Source organism: Xenopus tropicalis, chromosome 2, assembly GCF_000004195.4.
Source record: "Xenopus tropicalis strain Nigerian chromosome 2, UCB_Xtro_10.0, whole genome shotgun sequence".
Classification (NCBI taxonomy): Eukaryota; Metazoa; Chordata; class Amphibia; order Anura; family Pipidae; genus Xenopus; species Xenopus tropicalis.
In genome coordinates, this window is record NC_030678.2 from 30,749,849 (window position 1) to 30,771,770 (window position 21,922).

The following is a 21,922-nucleotide window of genomic DNA, read 5'->3' on the forward strand; positions in this document are numbered from 1 at the left end:
TTTATATGGTCAGGGAACTCCTCAGTGACTTATATCTGTGTAATCTACAGTTTGGTCATTTTCCTATGGGACTGTAAATTATATCCTTATAAATGCTGTGTTCCTACATCACAACGCACCATTTTGTAACTTAAGACGCCTGCAGCTTACTCCCTCTTTCCTTCCCTCTCAATTTTCACTCTTTGTCCCACCCTCTGTCCCTCTCCAGTATTACCACCTGTGTTGCGCCAAGCCACCTGTCTCCGGTCTCCCCCCCTGTCCCTCTCCAGTATTACCACCTGTGTTGCACCAAGCCACCTGTCTCCGGTCTCCCCCCCCCTGTCCCTCTCCAGTATTACCACCTGTGTTGCACCAAGCCACCTGTCTCCGGTCTCCCCCCCCTGTCCCTCTCCAGTATTACCACCTGTGTTGTGCCAAGCCACCTGTCTCTGGTCTCCCCCCCTCTCCAGTATTACCACCTGTATTGCACCAAGCCCCCTGTCTCCGGTCTCCCCCCGTCCCTCTCCAGTATTACCACCTGTATTGCACCAAGCCACCTGTCTCTGGTCTCCCCCCCTCTGTCCCTCTCCAGTATTACCACCTGTATTGCACCAAGCCCCCTGTCTCCGGTCTCCCCCCCTCTGTCCCTCTCCAGTATTACCACCTGTATTGCACCAAGCCACCTGTCTCTGGTCTCCCCCACTCTGTCCCTCTCCGGTTCTGCTCCCATCCTCCATTGAGCCTTGCACCCTCTGCCCCCACTCTCAATCAGACTCTGGTCTCACTCCCTCCTCTTTCCCTCTCACTCTCCTTTAATCTCTGCTCTTCCCCCTTCCCTTCCTCTCACTAACCTGTACAGTGCTGCATGGCTGGCCATTTCAGTCAGATCATGGGAGGAGAATGATGCAGTACATGAAGTACATAAGGACTACATGAAGATACAAGACAAAAAGCTAAAACAACACATGAAACAGAAAGTGTGTCTTTGTATAGAATAAAATAGAGTAAGTACAAAGAGCTCATATAAATACTGTAGATTATAATGAATAATGCACCCCCTACTGTACTTTATAAAGATATTGGTCAAGTAAGCTATATGTGTGGTCACGTAACTCCTCGGTGACTTATAATATCTTTATAAATTACAGTAGGGGGTGCAATTTTACAAGAGGGGTTACATTATTCAGTATATGTATTCCAGCTTTTGATATCAGCATTAGTGGAAATCTCCTATGTTTATTTAGGGTTTAAAAGGGCAATATTTACTAATATTTATATAAATACCAATCGTTTAGGAGTCTTTGATAGGTCACTTATTAGGCTATAACTCTGTTGACCCAATTAGATTGGGAGTATGCTTGCTTAGTCACCAAATACAAAGTACTCCCTTGTTAATTTGTGACTGATTTGCAATTTCTTTGTACTAACTGGACATGTTATTTGCTATATAAATTATTATTCTGGACAACTTGCTTTAAGGTAAAAGACCCTATATCTAAAATATTACCTATATTATTAGTTCCCTTTGCATTGTGTTTCATGCTGTTTCCTTATGGCAATATCCCAAGTGGAATTCTCTGTTCCATATAACATATTCATGCATAAGACCAATATACAATTTTTCAAATAGCTTCATTTTTAAAAAATATTCTTTGTGTGGTAAAATACATCCAAACTAAAAAGCTTCCTCTGCAGTTGTTTTGATTCAAAAGATATTTTTTTACGATCAAAGAAGTCTAAGCATAGTATAGGCAGAGAAAAGTAATCTTAAGTTAAGCAATGGAGTAAGGTAGGTTTCTGGGTATTTTCAGCAAATGTGTTCAAAATGTGCTATTGGGCAGAGGCTACCTCCTAGCCAAATGATGATCAGGACATTTGAAAGTCCCAGGTTCAAATGGTGACAAGACCCTCAGACAGTCCCAGGTTTGGTCTGTAAGGAGACTCTCAAACAGTCCCTGTTTGGACAGTGATAAGATAGTCAGACAGTCCCAGTGATTGATGTCTATGAGGCCTTTGGGCAGTAAGGAGATCAGACCTTTCTGGGCTTTCGCAGTGATTAGACCATCCGACAGTCCCAGGTTCACCAGTGATGAAACCATTAGCTTGTCTTGGGATTGGGTGGTCATGAGCTAAAGTGCCAGGTTTTGGTAAGGAAGAGTCCTCGAGAAAGTCCTCTGTTAGGTGGTGGCCGCCTTCTACGAAATGATGAGCAGGCCCTTGGATAGTCTCAGCCAGGTTCAGATGGTGACAAGACTTTCAAATAGTCCCAAATTTGGTTTGTAATTTGGCTCTCAGACAATCCCAATTCAGACAGTGATGAGACAATCAGACAGTCTGAATCATTGATGTCTATGTGACCATCATACTTTTCTAGGTTTGAGCAGTGATGAGACCACAAGTCTGGGCATTAAGGAGACTATGAAACAATCTTAGGTTTGGGATGTGATGTGACCATCTGCCAATCCTGGGAGAGTCACTTAGAAGGTTCTTTTCTGTAGCAGTAATTTGTCCACAATAGGTCTCAGATATGGGGCCAGGTGAAAGGGTAACACGACAAATGGGACTAAAACGATTGGTAAAACTTTGATAAAAATAATAGATAATACGAATTCTATCTATACTTCAGGTTGTGGGATAACATCACCTGGAGAGCTTGGCATAATAGAGTTTGTGGCAGACTCTACAGAAACAAAGCAACAAGCTTCATGTCTCTAATGTGCTACGACAGTCTAGGAAATGTCTGTTATGCTGAAGATCTAGATTGGCAGAAGGAAGCATGTTTCTTGGCACAATCATTCGCAGACCTGCCATGATATTACAGAAGAGTGCTAAGGTTCTGGCAAAAGAATATACGCAAAGGCTTGTGCACTTATGAGGTTGTGTGATCACCCCTCATGTGAAAAGGTGCATTTTCACATAATTGCACAATTTCCAGCCTCAAGTGCAATCTTTCTCATCTAGAGATCTCCGAAGGCTGTAGCAGGAAGAGTAGGTGTGATGTGTAACTGGAACTAGCCTTCCAAAATGGCAGGAGCCTGAGAGGGCCCCTCTGTGCATACTCTCTTAAGAGGCGGTGCTCCAGATTCATCTAATCCCCCTGCCTGAAATTAAAGAAAATATATGTTAGTAGATTAAAAGTCAGTTGTGCTCATTTCCTAACATGGAGTAAACTGCAGTAACCCATAACAAAAACTACGCAGAATATAAAATACTAATTAACATGGTGCAGTTTAAAAGTAAACAGCTCTTAAATCCTTCACAAAAGATGTGGATAAACCACAAACCAAATCCATCCATAATAAAATCTGATCAGAATCACTAAAAATACATAAGCAGGGAGTAATTAAAAAACACCTACTTTCATCTAAGGATCTAAAATCACATGGGCAGAGGGGCACTTTAAATGCCATGCAAATTAACCGAAAACCAGGGGGCCATAGGCTTTGATGCAGCCTGCAATAGGCTTTAAAGCAGTGGGCATTAATTATTTTTCAAGCATGGGGGCCAGGGGGGGGGTCAACCGTTGCACTGCTGGCACACACCGTAATGGCCACAACCCCCCTGCCCCCCCATCCCCCATTAACACCTATGTTTTAAAGGACAAAGAAAGTGTAAATAGTACGTGTGTGGCATCTTGTATCTCAATGCTCAAGGTGCTGACTGCATTCTACTCTTCTGAAAAATACTTTTGCACCTGCAAGTCAAAGGCTGATGTAACTGTCAGTCCTAGTTTATGTACTATTTAAGAAAAAAAACAAAAAAAAACACCCAAAGCACCTGCCATTGCCTTAAGGCAGAGGTCCTCACACTACGGTCCGGGGCCACATCCGGCCCCCCAGGGTAATTTACCTGGCCCCCCTCTGCGTCCTCACCCCTGGAATCGGAGAGAGAGGAGTCAGTGGGGAGCGGGACGAATGGACGGAAGACTGTGGAAGCTGGAAGAGGTAGGACTAAGCGGGAGGGTGGACAGACTGTTGGACAGTCGGACAGAGCGTGCACAGGGGGGAGGGGCAGTTTGGTGGGTAGGTTGGTGGGTGGTGCTGGAAGAGAATGCAAGAGCGGGGGAGTGGGCCATAGTTTGACTACGGGGAGGGAGGTGGTGATGGCAGTCCGGTCGTCCAACTGTCTGAGGCCATGAACTGGCCCCTTGCCTGAGGGGCTAAGTTTGAGGACCCCTGCCTTAAGGGTATGATGATGGAGAGGTCAACCCTCTGAATTGGAAATGTTGGGTGCTTATTCAGAAGACTACCACTATACCTCAACTGGCATGACCTTGTATCCTTCCCACTGAATATGTTAGTCTCTTTTTATCTATTATTTGTACCTGTGCAGTGGATAGAGATGGCTCCTCCTTGGTGAGAGTTGGGGGTTCATCAGCCACTTCTTTGTGAGGCATGGAGGGTTCTGGAGAAATAAATGCAGACTGTACAATTACTGCACCTACTGAACATCTTCTAGAAGCCTAATTAGTAGTAAAACACTTTGGTAATGTATCTTTCCTGTGTATATGGGCATTAACAATGAACAAATAAGGCACCAATAAATAACCAAAAAGGTACCCTTGCGCACTGCAAACCTTAGTAAACATAAGCTAAAACCTGGAAAAATACCCATGCCATAAAATTGTATTTACCCATGTTATGTTAAAGAACACACAGCAGACTAGGATGGGATTTATTTAGGTAAGAAATAAAATATACCATAAACTACTTCAAGTGCAGATATGGGACCTGTTATCCAGAATGCTGGGGACCTGTGCTTTTCTGGATAAGACACCTTTTTGTAATTTGGATCTCCATTCCTAAAGTCTATTAAAAATTTAAAATTAACCCAATAGGATCATTTTGCCTCCAACAGGGATTAATTATATCTTACTGGGGATCAAGTACAAGCTACTGTTTTATTATTACTTAGATGGCATTCCTGTAATTCTGAACAGGTTGATGGTATACCTGCACAACTTTTGTACATGAACAAAACATAAATAATTGGCATGTATAGTCCATAGTACTGATTATGTTAGACTAGTCCTTTAAACTCCTCCTACTGACCTTCTAGACTCTCTTGACCCAATGTAGGGGGCTGAGAGTCTAAGGTATGAACAGGACTTGGGGAGACACTACGTGGAGGGCTGGGGCTGGAAGTGCTGCTTTCCACCTTTGGCTGGTAGACATCAGATAATGAACTTTGGTTACTGGTCTCATCTAAGGGAAGAAAAAGTGGAAAGCAAAAAATAACCGGTGAACAAAAAAGCAATTGTGTCATACTGCACTAGATCAGACAATAATACATAAACTCCTGCAACATAAATGGCCCTGAAAGGGTTATAAATGTAATGAGTATAAAGAATCATGCACTTGGTTAAGTCACTAGCATGAGAAACGATTCGCTTCTGGTTTTCTTATGGAAAGATTAACTACATAAACCCTGTTCAATGTTACATAGTTACATAGTTACATACATAGGGTTGAAAAAAGACCAGAGTCCATCAAGTTCAACCCATCCAAGTAAACCCAGCACACACAACCCACACCTACCAATCTATACACTCACATACATAAACTATATATACAACCACTAATACTAACTGTAGATATTAGTATCACAATAGCCTTGGATATTCTGATTGTTCAAGAACTCATCCAGGCCTCTGTTAAAGGCATTAACAGAATCTGCCATTACCACATCTCTAGGAAGGGCATTCCACAACCTCACTGCCCTCACCGTGAAAAACCACCTACGCTGCTTCAAATGCTAGGAATAAAAAAACCGCCTGCCTAAAGGCCATGGATTGCCTGGCGATTAGTCGCCTGTGCTACCATGGGCAAATAATCTTCCCTCCTGCAGGTTGCTGCAGGCTGCAGTTATCCCCCAACAAGTTATATATCAACATCCATAAGATGGGCATACATTTAGGTTGCCGATTTGGCCCCTTCAGAGCAACCCGGCAACTTATCTGCCTGTGTATGGGTCCCTCAGATTGGCCTACCTGACCAATATCTGCCCAAACATTGTCCAGATGTTGACTGGGCAGGTTTGATTTTCCCATTGTATCAAAGACCGCATAAGCTCACTAATGGGGTCCTTGATCTGACTGTCTGCATAGTGATCATTGGCCCAAGAGACCAAGTTTTGTTAAGGTGGGAGTCCTATGATAAATAATTTATGACCCCATAACTGACCTCTCTGCCACTAGCCATGGGAAGGAGTCAAGGGGGGGGGGGGGGTGGCCACATTACAAAATCTTTACCTGCTCAATAAACAAAAATAAAAAATATACAGTGGAGGAAATAATTATTTGACCCCTCACTGATTTTGTAAGTTTGTCCAATGACAAAGAAATGAAAAGTCTCAGAACAGTATCATTTCAATGGTAGGTTTATTTTAACAGTGGCAGATAGCACATCAAAAGGAAAATCGAAAAAATAACTTTAAATAAAAGATAGCAACTGATTTGCATTTCATTGAGTGAAATAAGTTTTTGAACCCCTACCAACCATTAAGAGTTCTGGCTCCCACAGAGTGGTTAGACACTTCTACTCAATTAGTCAACCTCATTAAGGACACCTGTCTTAACTAGTCACCTGTATAAAAGACACCTGTCCACAGAATCAATCAATCAAGCAGACTCCAAACTCTCCAACATGGGAAAGACCAAAGAGCTGTCCAAGGATGTTAGAGACAAAATTGTAGACCTGCACAAGGCTGGAATGGGCTACAAAACCATTAGCAAGAAGCTGGGAGAGAAGGTGACAACTGTTGGTGCGATTGTTCGAAAATGGAAGGAGCACAAAATGACCATCAATCGACCTCGCTCTGGGGCTCCACGCAAGATCTCACCTTGTGGGGTGTCAATGATTCTGAGAAAGGTGAAAAAGCATCCTAGAACTACACGGGAGGAGTTAGTTAATGACCTCAAATTAGCAGGGACCACAGTCACCAAGACAACCATTGGAAACACATTACACCGCAATGGATTAAAATCCTGCAGGGCTCGCAAGGTCCCCCTGCTCAAGAAGGCACATGTGCAGGCCCGTCTGAAGTTTGCCAATGAACACCTGAATGATTCTGTGAGTGACTGGGAGAAGGTGCTGTGGTCTGATGAGACCAAAATAGAGCTCTTTGGCATTAACTCAACTCGCTGTGTTTGGAGGAAGAAAAATGCTGCCTATGACCCCCAAAACACCGTCCCCACCGTCAAGCATGGGGGTGGAAACATTTTGCTTTGGGGGTGTTTTTCTGCTAAGGGCACAGGACAACTTATTCGCATTAACGGGAAAATGGACGGAGCCATGTATCGTGAAATCCTGAACGACAACCTCCTTCCCTCTGCCAGGAAACTGAAAATGGGTCATGGATGGGTGTTCCAGCACGACAATGACCCAAAACATACAGCAAAGGCAACAAAGGAGTGGCTCAAGAAGAAGCACATTAAGGTCATGGAGTGGCCTAGTCAGTCTCCGGACCTTAATCCAATAGAAAACCTATGGAGGGAGCTCAAGCTCAGAGTTGCACAGAGACAGCCTCGAAACCTTAGGGATTTAGAGATGATCTGCAAAGAGGAGTGGACCAACATTCCTCCTAAAATGTGCGCAAACTTGGTCATCAATTACAAGAAACGTTTGACCTCTGTGCTTGCAAACAAGGGTTTTTCCACTAAGTATTAAGTCTTTTTTTGTTAGAGGGTTCAAAAACTTATTTCACTCAATGAAATGCAAATCAGTTGCTATCTTTTATTTAAAGTTATTTTTTCGATTTTCCTTTTGATGTGCTATCTGCCACTGTTAAAATATACCTACCATTGAAATGATACTGTTCTGAGACTTTTCATTTCTTTGTCATTGGACAAACTTACAAAATCAGTGAGGGGTCAAATAATTATTTCCTCCACTGTAACTACAGGGTTCTTTTCCGTGAAAAATTGGACAATCACAGTTGCTGAAATCGCTTAAAAATATATGAAAAACTACAGTTTCTTACCCCCCCCCCCCAATTCTTTGTCACAGTCATCAATAAGTTGCAGTTGTGCAATTTTATTTTGAACAATCATGACATATTTTGCAATATCTGAAGGGCTTTCTGCCTCACATCATTAATATGTATTTATATCAAAATGAATTATTTCCATTATGTTTTGTTTTTCTCTTTATAATAATTACTAATAAATAACTGTTGAAAGACCTGTGGCATTAGAGAACAGTGTGACTGTGGGTGTATGGTGACATCCATCCTGGGGCTCACCTTGAAATTCTAGCAGCAGAGAGGAGTTGGCAGGAGTCGCAGCACCATCTGCAGGCACGCTCCCCTTCATTTTCTCTTTCTGCCAAGGGAGATATTGGTAAGTTTGAGCGCCCAACTACAAACCCCCTTATCCTGTTTCAGTCCCTTACTGGCATTAATAGGATATCCTTTCTTGTTGCTATTATGCCCATTAAATACAATTATACCAAACTTGTGTCTGGAGTGCGTACCCATTGAGAAATTGTGCTTGCTGCTATGCTCATAACACAGAAGTTTTGGTGCCCCTATCAGCCCTGTCAATCTTATATTACAATACAATTCAAAACAATTACAACTGTTCTCTGGTAACTTGGAACAATCCCACGAAACATTATTTAAAATATGAAGACCCAGCAATCAAAAGACCATCAGTCTTTATTGATTTATAGGTGACCAACCATCAGTCTTGAGTGGCCATGTGATATGGAGATCCAGCTGAGCTCCACAAGCCAGAAGAGAGGTCAGTTGTTCTGATTCCAGAATAGTTTGCATACTAGTGGAGCATAAGGTCTCTATTGACAAAATGCTTCTTTTAGCAATAGGGACAGCAAAGGGTAAACTTTTAAAAAGGTGGACCACCCCTTTAATAATGCAACTAGGTTAATATGAAACTAAAACAATATGTAACTGATAGTTAAAGCTAGATTTTATTTCAGCTTTTGTAATGAATTGACCATCAGTTGTGGGGTGCACAGCAGTGCAGCCAAATAAGCATTACTTGTGGTCACAACTTACTTACAACTTACTGTTCTCTATGTTGTCTGGTTTATAGGTGGCTTATAATGAGTATTTCCATTAATCTGGAACAAACACACTCAGTTCTGCCTGATGGCCCATGAAATTTGTACTATAGTGTATTACTGTGAAATCTGTTCAGTGTATAACAAATAACCAAAGCAGTTTTTACTCTGCTAAAATAATGAATTGGAAACAACAGCACCCCCTGATGTTCATTTTTCACAAGTGAAGAAGAGGAAAGTCTTGTGATGTTGCTCTTCTTACAGCTGATCAGAGAAAAGACAGCTGACTGTTCTCTTCTTGCTAACCAAATTTTGTGAGAAGCGCAACATCACAAGACTTTCCTCTTCTCACTTAATTTTTTGCCAAATGTGGCTGCTCAGCCAAAACAAACAGCCTAATCCTTTTATGATTCAAATGCCTTTCCTAGTTTGGCTCTGAAAGGATAAAAGCTGGTTTATTTTGAGTGTGTGTCATACATACATCCTTTCCATCGATTACAGGAACCCATTTAAATATCCGCAGGGATGTATCGCCGACCGTCACCCATTTCTTCTCCCTGCAAGAGTAAAGTCAGAAAAGATATTTTATAAATAAAATGGGTGAATCTATGTAGCTATTCTGTGGGCAATGGGTACTGTTGATGCCAATACGGACCTTCCTTTCTTTCCTGTTAATAACAACTGTGATTAAGTAGCTGTTTTGCTGGCTTTCCACTGAAAACAAAACATAGAAACATAAAAACAACATTAAACCATCAGTGTGTGCCAATTTGCTCCCCATTTGTAAAGCACAGGCCATCGCCATCTTGCCCCAGGCTCCAATGTTCACCCAAGGCACCTGAGTGAAACAGAAATTGTTTCTCTGAACAAAAGTGACTGGGGCTGGTGCCAGACCCAGACTGAGATTGAAAATAAGCCCTGGCATTTCAAGTACACAAAGGCCCAAACAGCCCCCTTCCAACCCACTAAATAGTGACTGTCTATGGCATCTTACAGCAGCCCCTCTGGCATTTGCCAGAACCCACAGATTGCCGTACCTGGCTGGTGCAATACTTGAAAGATGTGCTGCCCCAGGTTAGGAAGCCCTTTTGAAGAATTCTGGGGCATTCTGAATGGGACGAGCTTTACTTTGGTTGAATATTACTGTGAAAGGATGACTAGGCTATTATTGTGGGTTACTGGGTCAGGGGTGGGCAAGGGCCACTTACCAGCCCACCCCTAAATAGTTTTATGTCTTCATTTTAGGCACTTGAAACAAAAAGGACAACTCTACCAATATAAAAAATAAAATTACAGTGATTGTCACATTATTGCAAATGTAATTGCAACTGAAAAGCAGCATCAGTCTGACCCTTTGCACTGTGGGCTCTGACCCTTGAAACAATAGTCAAAATCCAGTTCTCCTCCAATAAAGACCCCATTTCCAACAATGCTTTTCATATTCTGTGATTAAAAGACCCAAGAAGCAGGCAAAGCATTGTGAGAACTAGAGTGTTTGCCGATGCCAAAGGAGACCTGGCATTTGCTATATAGTTTCAATAGGCAGGACAAGCCATGCAGCTAACAAAAAGGACCAAACTGTATTCAGCAACAGTAAGGGTGAAGACTGTAAGGGTTAATCTCTTTAACGATTAACCCTTACAAAGACACACAGAGTTACTTAGTAGCAGCTACTTGTCACAGCTACTAAATGCCAGAAAATACCCTGCCATAGACAATACTGAGAATTGCCTCTGCTAAAACACACAGAGACCATTATCAGTAAATGATCAGCATTGCCTATTTTTGTAGCTGTGACAAGTAGCTGCTAGTAGTAGCTCCGTGTGTCTTCACCGTAATTTGAGTTTTATTTAATGTATGCTGGAAAGTTGCACAGAATGCAACAGGCGGTGCCTGTGAGAGTTAGGCCTTATCTGCTGGTCTATAAAGCATCAATGGAAACTCTTTTAACCTAAAAGGTGGCAACTTCGGCGATCGCGCCACCGCACGAGTTTTGTTTTGTCGCGGGCGACTAATCTCCCCGTGTACCAGAGCCCTTAGAATGGTGTGGCGAGCTTCACGTTGGGTGCAAACCACTGGGTGAGGGTGACTGGGCTGTTACTGTGAGTGACAGGTTGAGGGGTGGGCAAAGACCCAGGTCTGTTGCACTGACATGTTTGTTTTTGCACTGCTGGTTCTTTATCTGGAAACAATATAGCAGCGGCAGCCTTGCCCATTAGTCACAGACTGATAATGACTTGGTTCCACTTCCTGCTACATTATTTTCAATAATAATTGAAGCACCAGGGTATAAAACAGAAGCAATTGCATTTACAAACATTGAACATTTGTAATGGCTACTGTACATATTGAAAACTTGCTTACCATTCGATATATAATACAAAATGATACTTTAAAGTTTACATCCCCTTTTAAACTTATAGTTGAAAACTAAATGTTGCTACACAATGATTGCGCCCCCTACAAGAGCGATACCATTACTCAAAAACTGCATCTGCGCTATAATAAACTTCGGGCGCTTAATATGTTCCCATAGCAACAGTTGGAAAGGGACCCTGTGAAAGGCGGAGCGTACTTCAGCCAATTACCGCATAGCCTCTCTGTATCTCATCCTCCCCACCCTTTGGAGCTGTCACTGTCTCTCATTCCAAAGTTATCTCCTGACTGCTGCGCGGCGATTGGCCCATTACAACGTCCATCACGCGCTCCACCAATCAGCGTTTTTATCACTGTAAGTATCAAGCCGGCATCAGAGATCTGTCGTTTCTCTTACAAGCTAGAAGTCGCGCCTAATAAGTGCAACGCAGCCCTGTTTATCGTTCTCTGAGCTCGTCCTCACCATCTGCGGACGTTCTCGATGGCTGCCATCACTTTTTTGATGTCATCTTTAGCCCGGCTGCGGGTCTCGGCTCTCACTGAGCGGCCCGACATTTTCTTACGGACACCTCAGCGTGACGGCACCAAGGGGCGTGGCCTTATCGTACTCGGATAGTGACGACACTGATCCCTGAACCCCCGCTGTCAGGGAAAGGAAGGAGAGCTAATGTCTGGGGGCGGGGCAAGTGGCAAGCTGAAAATCTGCCATATAATGAAAGGGAAAATAATGTTCATGCAGTCACTGCCAACATGTGATAGGGATAGCTTGGGGCATAATGTCTGCCTATTGCTTTATTTTATAAACGTCTATTTGCCCATCACTAAAAGGTGGAGCTATTAAAAGTTATTCAATTTCCAGCAGCATGGTTCAGTTGTGGGTACGGGAGAGGCCAATTGATCAGATTACTTTTCCCACTTAAATCAGTAATGAACGTCTCTTTAGTTGTAAGAAAGAAACAGTAACTGAGGGGTAACTCTCTATATGCCAGGCGGTATGAAACAGGGCAAGTGGAATTGGTTGCATAGTACTGATGTAGATTCTACATTGCGGGTTTAGTGGGAGCTGGAGTTGCCACCTTTCCTAAAGACATGAAAGGGGCAGGGCGGTAACACAATGGAGGCAGGGATTGGGCAGGTAGCTGATTAGGCTGATTGGGGCAGGCCTTTCAGGTCAGAGGTTATATCCTTTATTTGGCTAGCGGCACTGTAGCGTTTGCCTGCCCACACTCGGACACGCTAGCGCTATGTGCACTACTGAGAGGGGAGGGGCTTGCAAGGTTGAGGGACAAGCGCGCTCCCGCGGCTTGTGATGTGGCGCCGTGCGCGTCCCTGTGACGTGTGACGTGGCCCAGCGCTTGTTGGACATGGAGGCGGCCGTGGCAGTGGTTGTGGTGTCGGTGCTGTTGGGAGGAATTATCCTGCTTCTGGCCTTACTGGGAAAGCGCCCACAGAGCGACAGCGAACAGGACCTGAGCGGTGAGAGGCCGTAACCCGCACCGGGCTGGCTTTAATTGGGGCTTCTGTGAATAGTAGCTTTATGCCGCTGCTCTGGGATGAATGGCTCTCATCAGTGTGGGCAGAGTTGGCTTAGGGTGCAGCAGGGGGGGTATTCTGTTGCATCACATTGGCCTCATAGGGGGAATATACACAACTCCCTGCAGCCCCAGCATCACATTGGCCTCATAGGGGGAATATACACAACTCCCTGCAGCCCCAGCATCACATTGGCCTCATAGGGGGGATATACACAACTCCCTGCAGCCCCAGCATCACATTGGCCTCATAGGGGGAATATACACAACTCCCTGCAGCCCCAGCATCACATTGGCCTCATAGGGGGGATATACACAACTCCCTGCAGCCCCAGCATCACATTGGCCTCATAGGGGGAATATACATAACTCCCTGCAGCCCCAGCATCACATTGGCCTCATAGGGGGGATATACACAACTCCCTGCAGCCCCAGCATCACATTGGCCTCATAGGGGGGATATACACAACTCCCTGCAGCCCCAGCATCACATTGGCCTCATAGGGGGGATATACACAACTCCCTGCAGCCCCAGCTGTAATTCCCCCAGCATCCCACTGACTGCAGGCTGGATTGGATGGATCTCATTTTTATATAACCCCCCCCCCCCAGCCTTCATTTGGGGTCCCAGATTTTCTAGGGGCTCCCTCTTAACTCAGCCCATCCCTGTATAGAAACAAGCACAGTGTATATAAACGTATTCATAAAGTGCCAGCATTCCGTACCTCTGTATTTAATGGGCTCGTTGGCTTGTGGAATGGATCCTTATTCATATTTCTTTGTATGGAGTTTTATATAGTCCTTTTCCTCTGCCTCTTCCTCACTTTAACTTCCCTGCAAGACACTGCAGTCACTTTATATAGAACAAATTAACCCGTTAGACCCAGTACGTTTCTGGGGTTGAGGGGCCCGAAGCCCTGTAGGAGCACAGAGAGGCACAAATCACACAGCACCCTAAGAACGTGCCCCTAACTGCAGCCTGTGGGGCTTTATATTTCTAAGCGTTAGGCCTCATGTGCAGTGCCAACTTCTGTGCCGGTGTATTGCAACATTACCAGTTCCTCTATGGCTTCATGTCAGCGCTACTGATTGTGTAGCATTTGTTTCCAGTAGGTGTGAATATAGTGCACTGGCTGAAACTGAAGGAATTGCATTATATTTGCATGAAAATCAGTCATTAACAGGTGGTTTATAGTGTGCCAACATCTTCCTCAGTGATGTATAAATTGAACATATAGATTATATGCAAAAATACAGCAGATACAAGAGGTACAGTTGGGCCTAATCAATAGAGCTGACAATCTGAAAAGCCTTCCCATAACAGGAAGCTGCCAAGAAAACTTAAGTATAATACTAAAACATTATGAGAATATCCTGCAGCCTGGTGCCTACGTTATACCATGTTAAACCTAGTACAGAAGCAGGTAAGAACACCTGCGTGCGTGCGTGCGTGCGTGCGTGTGTGTGTGCGTACACAGGCGCAGTGTGATGATATAATACAGTGCTTTAGTTGCCCTTTGAAAAGTCATATGCTGTTAATGGTTTATGACAATGTTTGCAATCCAGTACTGTTATCTCTCACTTTTACAATTATGTTTATTATCAGATGTTTGGATGTCATTGCCCAGTGTAAGGCATTTTCATTTAACTTGGTTGCTTTGTGTGTTTTTCAGCCAAAAAAGCAAATGGAGAAGCTGCACCAGAGAAACTACCGGCAAAGAAGCCAAAACTGCAGAAGCTGCGCAAAGAAAAGCCCCAGCAACACAATTTTACACACCGGCTCCTTGCAGCCTCTCTCAAGGTATCCTGTTAACTTGCAGTACAGGAAATACAAAGGGCAATAACAGCTTAACCCTGAAATAATACAATCAACACTTTTCACGCTTTAAAGTTTTAAGACCTATTGGCAGCTTCAGTTGTCCCAGGAATTGAATTATTTATGTGCCTGCCAATACAAAAACTATTGCATTGTCCCCTCCAGGGACAGAACCGCGGAACACATTGTTTTGTCATTTTGGGCATGTTTATACTTGGATACAAGTTTTGTTACATAAGATTTCTTAAATGGAAATATTAATGTATAAGACAGCATTGTGTCTCACAGATATGTTGTATGTTATATAATAAATAACAAGGAATAATTACAATCTACAATTAGGGGCAGTAGAGCAGTGAGAGACAATGAGCAGCACTTTGCGAGAGTATACATCATTCATGAGTTTCTGCTTCAAGGGAGCTTACAGCCTTAGGGTCCCTATCACATTCACACACTCTGGGGTAAATTTTATCTAGAACCAAATACCTGTGTCTTTTTTGGTATTTTGTAGGAAACCCTCACAAACATGAGGAGAACATACAGAGTCCCTGCAAATAGTTGCCTAGCAATTGCACTGCCAAGCTGCCTTTGAATACGGGCCATTGAAACAAGGGCTGGTTTTGAGATATGGCACCAAGCAATGTGACTTCGGCCCCAGCCTCAAAACATGTTATGCAAAGTCTTTCTACTGAAAGTACAAATAACAGTAATTAAAGGTTAGTTGCTAGAGTGCATCACTTCCTATGACTAAGTACCCCTCTAAGTACAAAACGCATAAGGCTTTTTGGCATTTTATGTATGGTTAAAATAAACTGTTTTTACTTTAAATCGAGCTGCTTTGGATTTTTTGTTCCGGAAGTGCCTGCCTTTTTTCTATGTGATGCATCACTTTTAGGTTTTCTTTTACCAATTTAGTGTAGAGCATTTTTTTCCGTAACTTTGACCTGGACTAAACCTCATCAGTTTAATTTGGAATTGATATGGGACCAATAAAGTATTGGTCCCCTGGGACACTGCTTGCCTTTTGCTTTCTTTCTATAGCTGGCAATATACTGTTAAAGTGGTTGCTCATTTAAATCAACTTTTACTCTAACATAGATATTTATATTCTGAGAGACTTTGCAGCTGCTTCTCATTTTTGTTGTGGGTTTTTTTTTGTTTTGTTCAGCAGCCCTCCAGTTAGAACTTTCCACAGCTATCTGGCTGCTAGTCATGTTTACTGTAGCAACCAGTAACTGGGCTGAATAAGAGACTGGAATATGAATTGGAGAAGGCCTGAATAAAAAAATAACAATATTAATAAAATTGGAAGCTCACAGAGAAATAGTTGTTTTGGCTGCAGGGGTCAGGGACTGTCATTTGAAAGCTGGCAAGATGTAGGAAATACTTTAAAAACTAGGACTAGGGCGTTTTATAACATACCAAAAGTGAATTTAAAGGGGAACTACCCTGTTATGGGTGGCTAGTTTGTTACTTTTTGACTTACCATAATTGCTTGACTGGTGTCCCTTTCTAGTTGTTTTTAGCACGCTGTATTCGATTGGCGTTGACTCCGAGATCTAAATGACTTTTATTTGCCCAATCAGGACTTCCTAGGCTGACTTGGGCTTTAAAGTTTTAAGTATGATCCAGCATATAGGTCTTAATTTCATTTGGTTTTCTCTTGCAGGCACACAGTGGGAATGTGACATGCTTAGATTTCAGCAGTAATGGTAAATACCTTGCATCCTGCTCTGATGACAGAACAGTGAGGATATGGAGCACCAAGGATTTTCTAGATCGAGAACACCGCAGCATGAGGGCTAATGTAGAGTTGGACCATGCTACACATGTTCGATTTAGCCCAGACTGTCGGTAATGCCTCATATACCACTCTGTGTATTACACTCTAGTTACAAAATAATCACTAATGCAAATAAGAACATTGCATTGTTCAACAAACTCCTATGCAAATAGACGTGATGATGTGAATGGAGAAAAGTATCTATAATAAAGTAATCATAACGTTTGAGGAAAATATAAGGATATTAGCATAACATTATTGCTTCTTAATTAATTGGGGGGAAATCTCCATAAATACTTATTGAAATTACTGGTACATTTTTCTAATCAGCAGTCTGTGTGGCAGCACTGATACTTAAGCTGTCCATACACTGGAAGATCCACTTGTTTGGAAAGGTTGCCAGAAATGTCAGGCCGGCCCGTCTGAGGGCCTCATACATGGGCCGTAAGCTGCCAAACCGTCGACAGCTTTTATCAGCCCGTTTATGGCAACCAATATACCCTGGCTGTTGTGTGTTGGAAGGAAGAGGACTACTTGTTTCAACTTTTCCTAGGTGTAGTCACCTTCTCACAAACTGGAGGCTTGGAGCAAATTGTGGCCACAAACTTAGAGCGCAAAACAAAATGCTTTTGCTTTTCTTGATTGGCTGATATCTGAAATATAATGTGTTTTTTTTTCTTCTTTTCAGCTGCTGGGGGAAGCAGCTTTCTGCAGTACTCCTCACCTTGGCTTGGCTCCTTACAACCAATCACAGGGCCGAGGTACCAGAAGGGCAGTCTGTCTCTCCCGGTGGCTGAAAAACCATTCAAGAAATGGAGACTTGTTGTTTTATTTGGTGTGTGTCTAAATACAGCTGGAATATTTCAATTTTATATTAGTTTTTTGCAGACAGCCACTAGTTTATTGCCTAAATTTGGTGCTTTATGTAGCGTTCCTTCAGTACTTAAGCCATGTTCAGGAATAGTTGTTTCTTGTCTGCCAAACATATGGTTAGAGAGACTAGCTCATATTTAAAGTTTCCAACAGTTCATATTTTAAAGTTTTCTTTATTCCTATGTGTTTGTTTTAAGGGCATTTATAGTTTTCTTGGCTAATGGTGAGACCATTCGGGTCTTTAAAATGACCAAAAAGGAAGATGGCTTCACCTTCACAGCGGCTCCTGAAGACTTTGCCAAGAGACATAAAGCCCCCATTATTAACATTGGAATAGCAGAAACTGGTAGGAAAGTTCAAGAACATTTGCCATATGCCTTATGTTTTCTAATTTTGATCACATCTGTATGGCTAAGGCCCCACGGAGCAAGTTAGTCACTCACAATAGATCTCTGTTACCGGTGGTGACTAATTTCTCCAAAATGCCTTTCCATCTGCAACAATAGGAGTCGCCGGTGGAATGACCTACGCGTTACTTTGGCTTTCCGAAGTTGCACAAAGTTGGCATATTCATGCAATGTCTAATAGGCCTTTCCTCCAGCGACTCCTATTGTTGCCGATGGAAAGGCGTTTTGGAGAGGTTAGTCACCCGCGGTAGCAGAGATCTATTGCGGGAATGAAGTAGCAGTGCTTTAATAGATAAGATATTAACAATATGAGAGCTCTGCCATGCATTAATGCTCATGTTTATTATATATTGATAACAGTTATGTATTAGTCGAATTACTGTAGTGTTCTTCACATTGTATTTTTGGTCTGTTACAGGGAAGTTTATCATGACCGCTTCAAATGACACCACTATTTTAATTTGGGATTTAAAGGGCGAGGTACTGGCATCAATCAATACCAACCAGATGAATAATGCATATGCTGCTATCTCTCCTTGTGGGAGGTGAGAACCATTGTCCCTTCCTGTAGTTAAGATAAAAGTATAAATGCTTCTAGAGGGAATATGCGTGAAGAGTTTTGTTGCTGATAAACAGGCAGATTCTTTGCATATTTAACATATAGTACAATGAACAGAGATCCATAGCTCAATGAGACATGTAGCAATTAATTAGATTTGCTTTGATAGTGCCAGTTTTCTTACATGCAGCTTTAAGCTAGCTATACATGGGCCAACTCAGCCCCTCCAGGCAGCTTCTTGGCCTGTGTAAGGGCCCATTAAGTTCCTCTTTAGACTTGTCTCCATAGGCCCTCATTAGTATTAGATTGTTGGTTTGGGGAATAAAAGATTAGATCAGCCCCGTTTGGCCCAGATGCACAACTTCATTTGGTTCAGCCGCATTCTGTAGTGAGCTGTAATCTCACATTTTGATAAATCTGCCCCTTAATTTTACCTCTGCAGAGTGATGCAACCATGGCAGGTTTCCCTCATAGTAATACACATAGTTGTGTAGATATGTTTTCTGTCTAATAATTTTATGGCTAAATATTTTTGACAATAAGTGGGGAAAATATCTCTTTATAATACATAATACATAAAATGCTTATTTTTCTAAGTGTTTAATAGTTTAAAGTATTGAGCAGAGGTGCGTCGTGCCATATTGTTTTTGTGACAGACATACATCATGGCATCCTACTAGTGCATTTTTCATGGTCTAATGACAGAAAAGACTGCAAGCAGTTAATTAACTGCATTTGTTTGAAACTTAGGCTGATGCCACACGTGGCGTTTTTACGCTGCGTTTTTTCTCAGCCTAAAAACGCCGCACAAGCCACACATGGCGTTTTTCAGCCTAGTACTGGTGACGTAAGCAAATCCCGTTGCCATGGTGCTAATAGTGTGAAATAGCAAAAAACGCAGCGTATTTCCGCTAGGTCTGGCAGCTGCCTTTGCGTATACATAGGAATAGCTTGCTTTGCAAGTACTGGCGTATTTCAGCCTACGCTTGAAAAATCCGTGCTAAGGCGTTTTCTAGCGTATTTACGCTTTGTGTGGTTTGCCTCGAGTCTTTTCAAGTTATTTCTATGGATGATATCAGGCGTTTTTCAGCCGCCGAAAATACGCAGCGTAAAAACGCCACGTGTGGCATCAGCCTAAGCTGACAGCATATCCCTGCTAATTTGAGTAATAAAGAGAAATCCCTATTTATGATTGGCCCTGTCATTTAATGCTTCTGTTATTTAATTCTTAATAGATTTGTGGCAAGCTGTGGTTTCACTCCAGATGTAAAAGTTTGGGAGGTGTGCTTTGGAAAGCAAGGAGAATTCCGTGAGGTGTCTAGAGCATTTGATCTGAAGGGGCATTCTGCCGGTGTGTATGGATTTGCTTTCTCCAATGACTCCCGCAGGTAAGTGGTTTTAGCTCTGTTTTGTGTATAAGGCTAAACCCATTCTCTGCCTTTCATTCAGCAGAAATGCAAGCTTTCCAGGTTTTAAAACTTGTATCTGGGCAAGATATTAATAGTAGTATAACCCAGAGCAAATCTGCTTGTTGCTTCTGAAACTTGATTTACTGTTAATCTACAATTTTAATGATCAGTATAGAATTAGTTGGCACCGCCTCTAATGGCATTGCCAGTCTGTATTTCCTTGTATCCCTGATGCGCAATGTACAATTTTAATGATTTATTTTCCACACAGGATGGCTACTGTATCTAAGGATGGGACTTGGAAGCTGTGGGATACAGATGTTGAATACAAAAAGCAGCAAGACCCGTACCTGCTGTACACAGGGCAGATCTCTGTAAGCAATCCCTGCCGGATAGCTCTGTCCCCCGATGCTCGTGTTCTGGCCATTTCCAGCATTTCCGACATTACAGTGTTCAACACACGAACAGGGGCAGTTGAGGAGGAGTTCCATTCGGTGCATGGGGATGTCATTACGGACCTCCTTTTTGATACCAACAATAGATTCCTGGTCTCCACTGGAGATCGCGCTATACGTGTGTTCCACAACACGGCAGGGTACAGAGCAGCCATTGGTGACATGAAGGACATGCTAAAGAAAGCCACCAATAAAGGCACAAAAGACAGGCTACAACAACAGATCATTGATGCACAGAGTGCCCTGGATGCTGTGTGCAAGCAGACAAACTGATGGACCTTCAACACCTTTTTTTGTTTTTTTTAACAAAGATATTTCTGTATTCTGCATAAATTAAATTTCCTGTGGAATTCAGTGTGCATTTCCTAGTCAGTGTTTTTCTCTTATCCTTTGGGTATCTCCATATGGTTTCCAGATGTGACTGTAGCAGAGCTAAAATGGAAAGGTTTACTCGCTGGGTTGGGGTGCCAATTTTTTAGTGAATATAATTGGTAACCACTGTTCTATTGAGCACCTCCCTGCCTAGCAGCTCCCCTGGCCAAGAGCGGGCAGCGTTAAATCAGAACTTTTACTGGGCCAAGGCCGAAGTTGGCAGTGTGGTGCGTAATAGAAAAGTACCCCGGAGGCTAAGGTGATAATATTCACTGGGGATACCTAACAAAGTGGCACAACCTAGTAAAAAACCCTTTTTCCTGTCCTCAAAGACCACTGGCCAATGGGCCACTTCATTGCCTGATGGGAAATATCCTGAAGCACCTAACAATACTTTCCCCTTTGCTTTCATTTGAATAATGGCATGTAAAACACATTACATGTGGTGATGATGAGTAATTGGTCAAAATTGCTTTGCATTTTCAGCCAATTACGAGGGATAGCTGTATGTAATGTGTATTACGTGAGGTAATTCACGCGAAAATGAAGGTTTATCGGGTGTTTAATCACACGCGGGAGAGAAGAGAAGCACCCAATTTGTCATGAGCCTACGCCCTGTGCTTATCTAGTAGAAACTGATTTTCCAAGTTGAAATCACAATAAACCATCAAATAGAGAAAGGAAGACAAACTCTTATTTACTAGGCACTAAAACAGCATAGCAGCCACATTCTAGTGAAGTGCAGGCCTTTTGTCACACCCAGCAGTGTCTTCAGTTACTGTTACTAAAAGATGCTTGATAAAATTTATATTTATTCAAAATTTAAAGTGAACTATTATGGTCTGAAAAATGGGGAAAAAAACATGGTATTAGCACTTTGTAATCAGCAACCTGTTGAAAAACTGACCTTACAAATAAAAAGCTATATATTCCTGTCAGTCGGTCCATTAGCCCCAGTGAGAAATCTTTCTATCAACTGATGTGAGAGTGGCAGCAACTGCCAGCAATTTCCCCAGGGGCAGAAAAAGTTGCATATACTCCAATGAAGAAAATGTGAGCACCCCACGTGCCAAAGTCTATTCATAGCCATTTGCAGTAGAAGCAGCCTGTAGTTATGCTGCCTTCCTTTTTTTCATGACATAAAGTTGCTAATTTACCAAAAATGCTAAATTTTAATGTGCTTATTGAGCTTGGTATCATATTTTAATACACTACTCTTTATTGCTCCAGCTGTTTTTCTTCCACTTTGACAAAAGTATAGATAAGGATAGGTTTGTGCTGCATAAATAAATCATGATTTCTGGGGCACATTTATAACCCACAGGAATAAGAAGTTACTAA

At 42.5% G+C, this 21,922-nt stretch overlaps 3 protein-coding genes across 4 annotated transcripts in view; 1 reads left to right on the top strand and 2 right to left on the bottom strand.

The window, feature by feature from the left end:
* ubb (ubiquitin B) overlaps positions 1-21,922 on the bottom strand; it is a 198,403-nt gene that overhangs the window by 13,015 nt on the left and 163,466 nt on the right. The gene's annotated exons all lie outside the window — the stretch shown is intronic.
* On the bottom strand, positions 1,678-11,955 carry bcl7b (BCL7B, BAF complex component). Its single transcript, NM_001103072.1, has 6 exons — positions 11,839-11,955; positions 9,481-9,556; positions 8,221-8,299; positions 5,031-5,183; positions 4,304-4,383; positions 1,678-3,080 (listed from the first exon to the last, which is right to left on the bottom strand). Exons 1-6 carry the CDS (start codon positions 11,928-11,930, stop codon positions 2,991-2,993), a joined length of 570 nt encoding a protein of 189 aa, NP_001096542.1. The 5' UTR covers positions 11,931-11,955; the 3' UTR covers positions 1,678-2,990.
* Positions 12,644-20,570, top strand: tbl2 (transducin (beta)-like 2). 2 transcript variants are annotated; one of them, XM_031895900.1, is made up of 8 exons: positions 12,804-12,851; positions 14,581-14,708; positions 16,393-16,577; positions 17,195-17,341; positions 17,577-17,725; positions 18,205-18,331; positions 19,581-19,733; positions 20,026-20,570. In XM_031895900.1, the coding sequence occupies exons 4-8, from the start codon at positions 17,319-17,321 to the stop codon at positions 20,480-20,482; spliced, it is 909 nt and encodes a 302-aa protein (XP_031751760.1). In that variant the 5' UTR covers positions 12,804-12,851; positions 14,581-14,708; positions 16,393-16,577; positions 17,195-17,318; the 3' UTR covers positions 20,483-20,570.

Bases quoted from the DNA above. Each gene is read 5' to 3' on its own strand.
- tbl2 (XM_031895900.1), top strand. From the start codon at position 17,319: ATGGAGACTTGTTGTTTTATTTG. The intron at 17,726-18,204 runs GTAGGAAAGTTC...GGTCTGTTACAG, and splicing joins CATTGGAATAGCAGAAACTG to GGAAGTTTATCATGACCGCT. The intron at 19,734-20,025 runs GTAAGTGGTTTT...TTTTCCACACAG, and splicing joins TTCTCCAATGACTCCCGCAG to GATGGCTACTGTATCTAAGG.
- bcl7b (NM_001103072.1), bottom strand. From the start codon at position 11,930: ATGTCGGGCCGCTCAGTGAGAGCCGAGACCCGCAGCCGGGCTAAAGAT. The intron at 9,557-11,838 runs GTGAGGACGAGC...TTACTCTTGCAG, and splicing joins ATCGAGAACGTCCGCAGATG to GGAGAAGAAATGGGTGACGG. The intron at 4,384-5,030 runs GTCAGTAGGAGG...TTATTTCTCCAG, and splicing joins GGGTCAAGAGAGTCTAGAAG to AACCCTCCATGCCTCACAAA.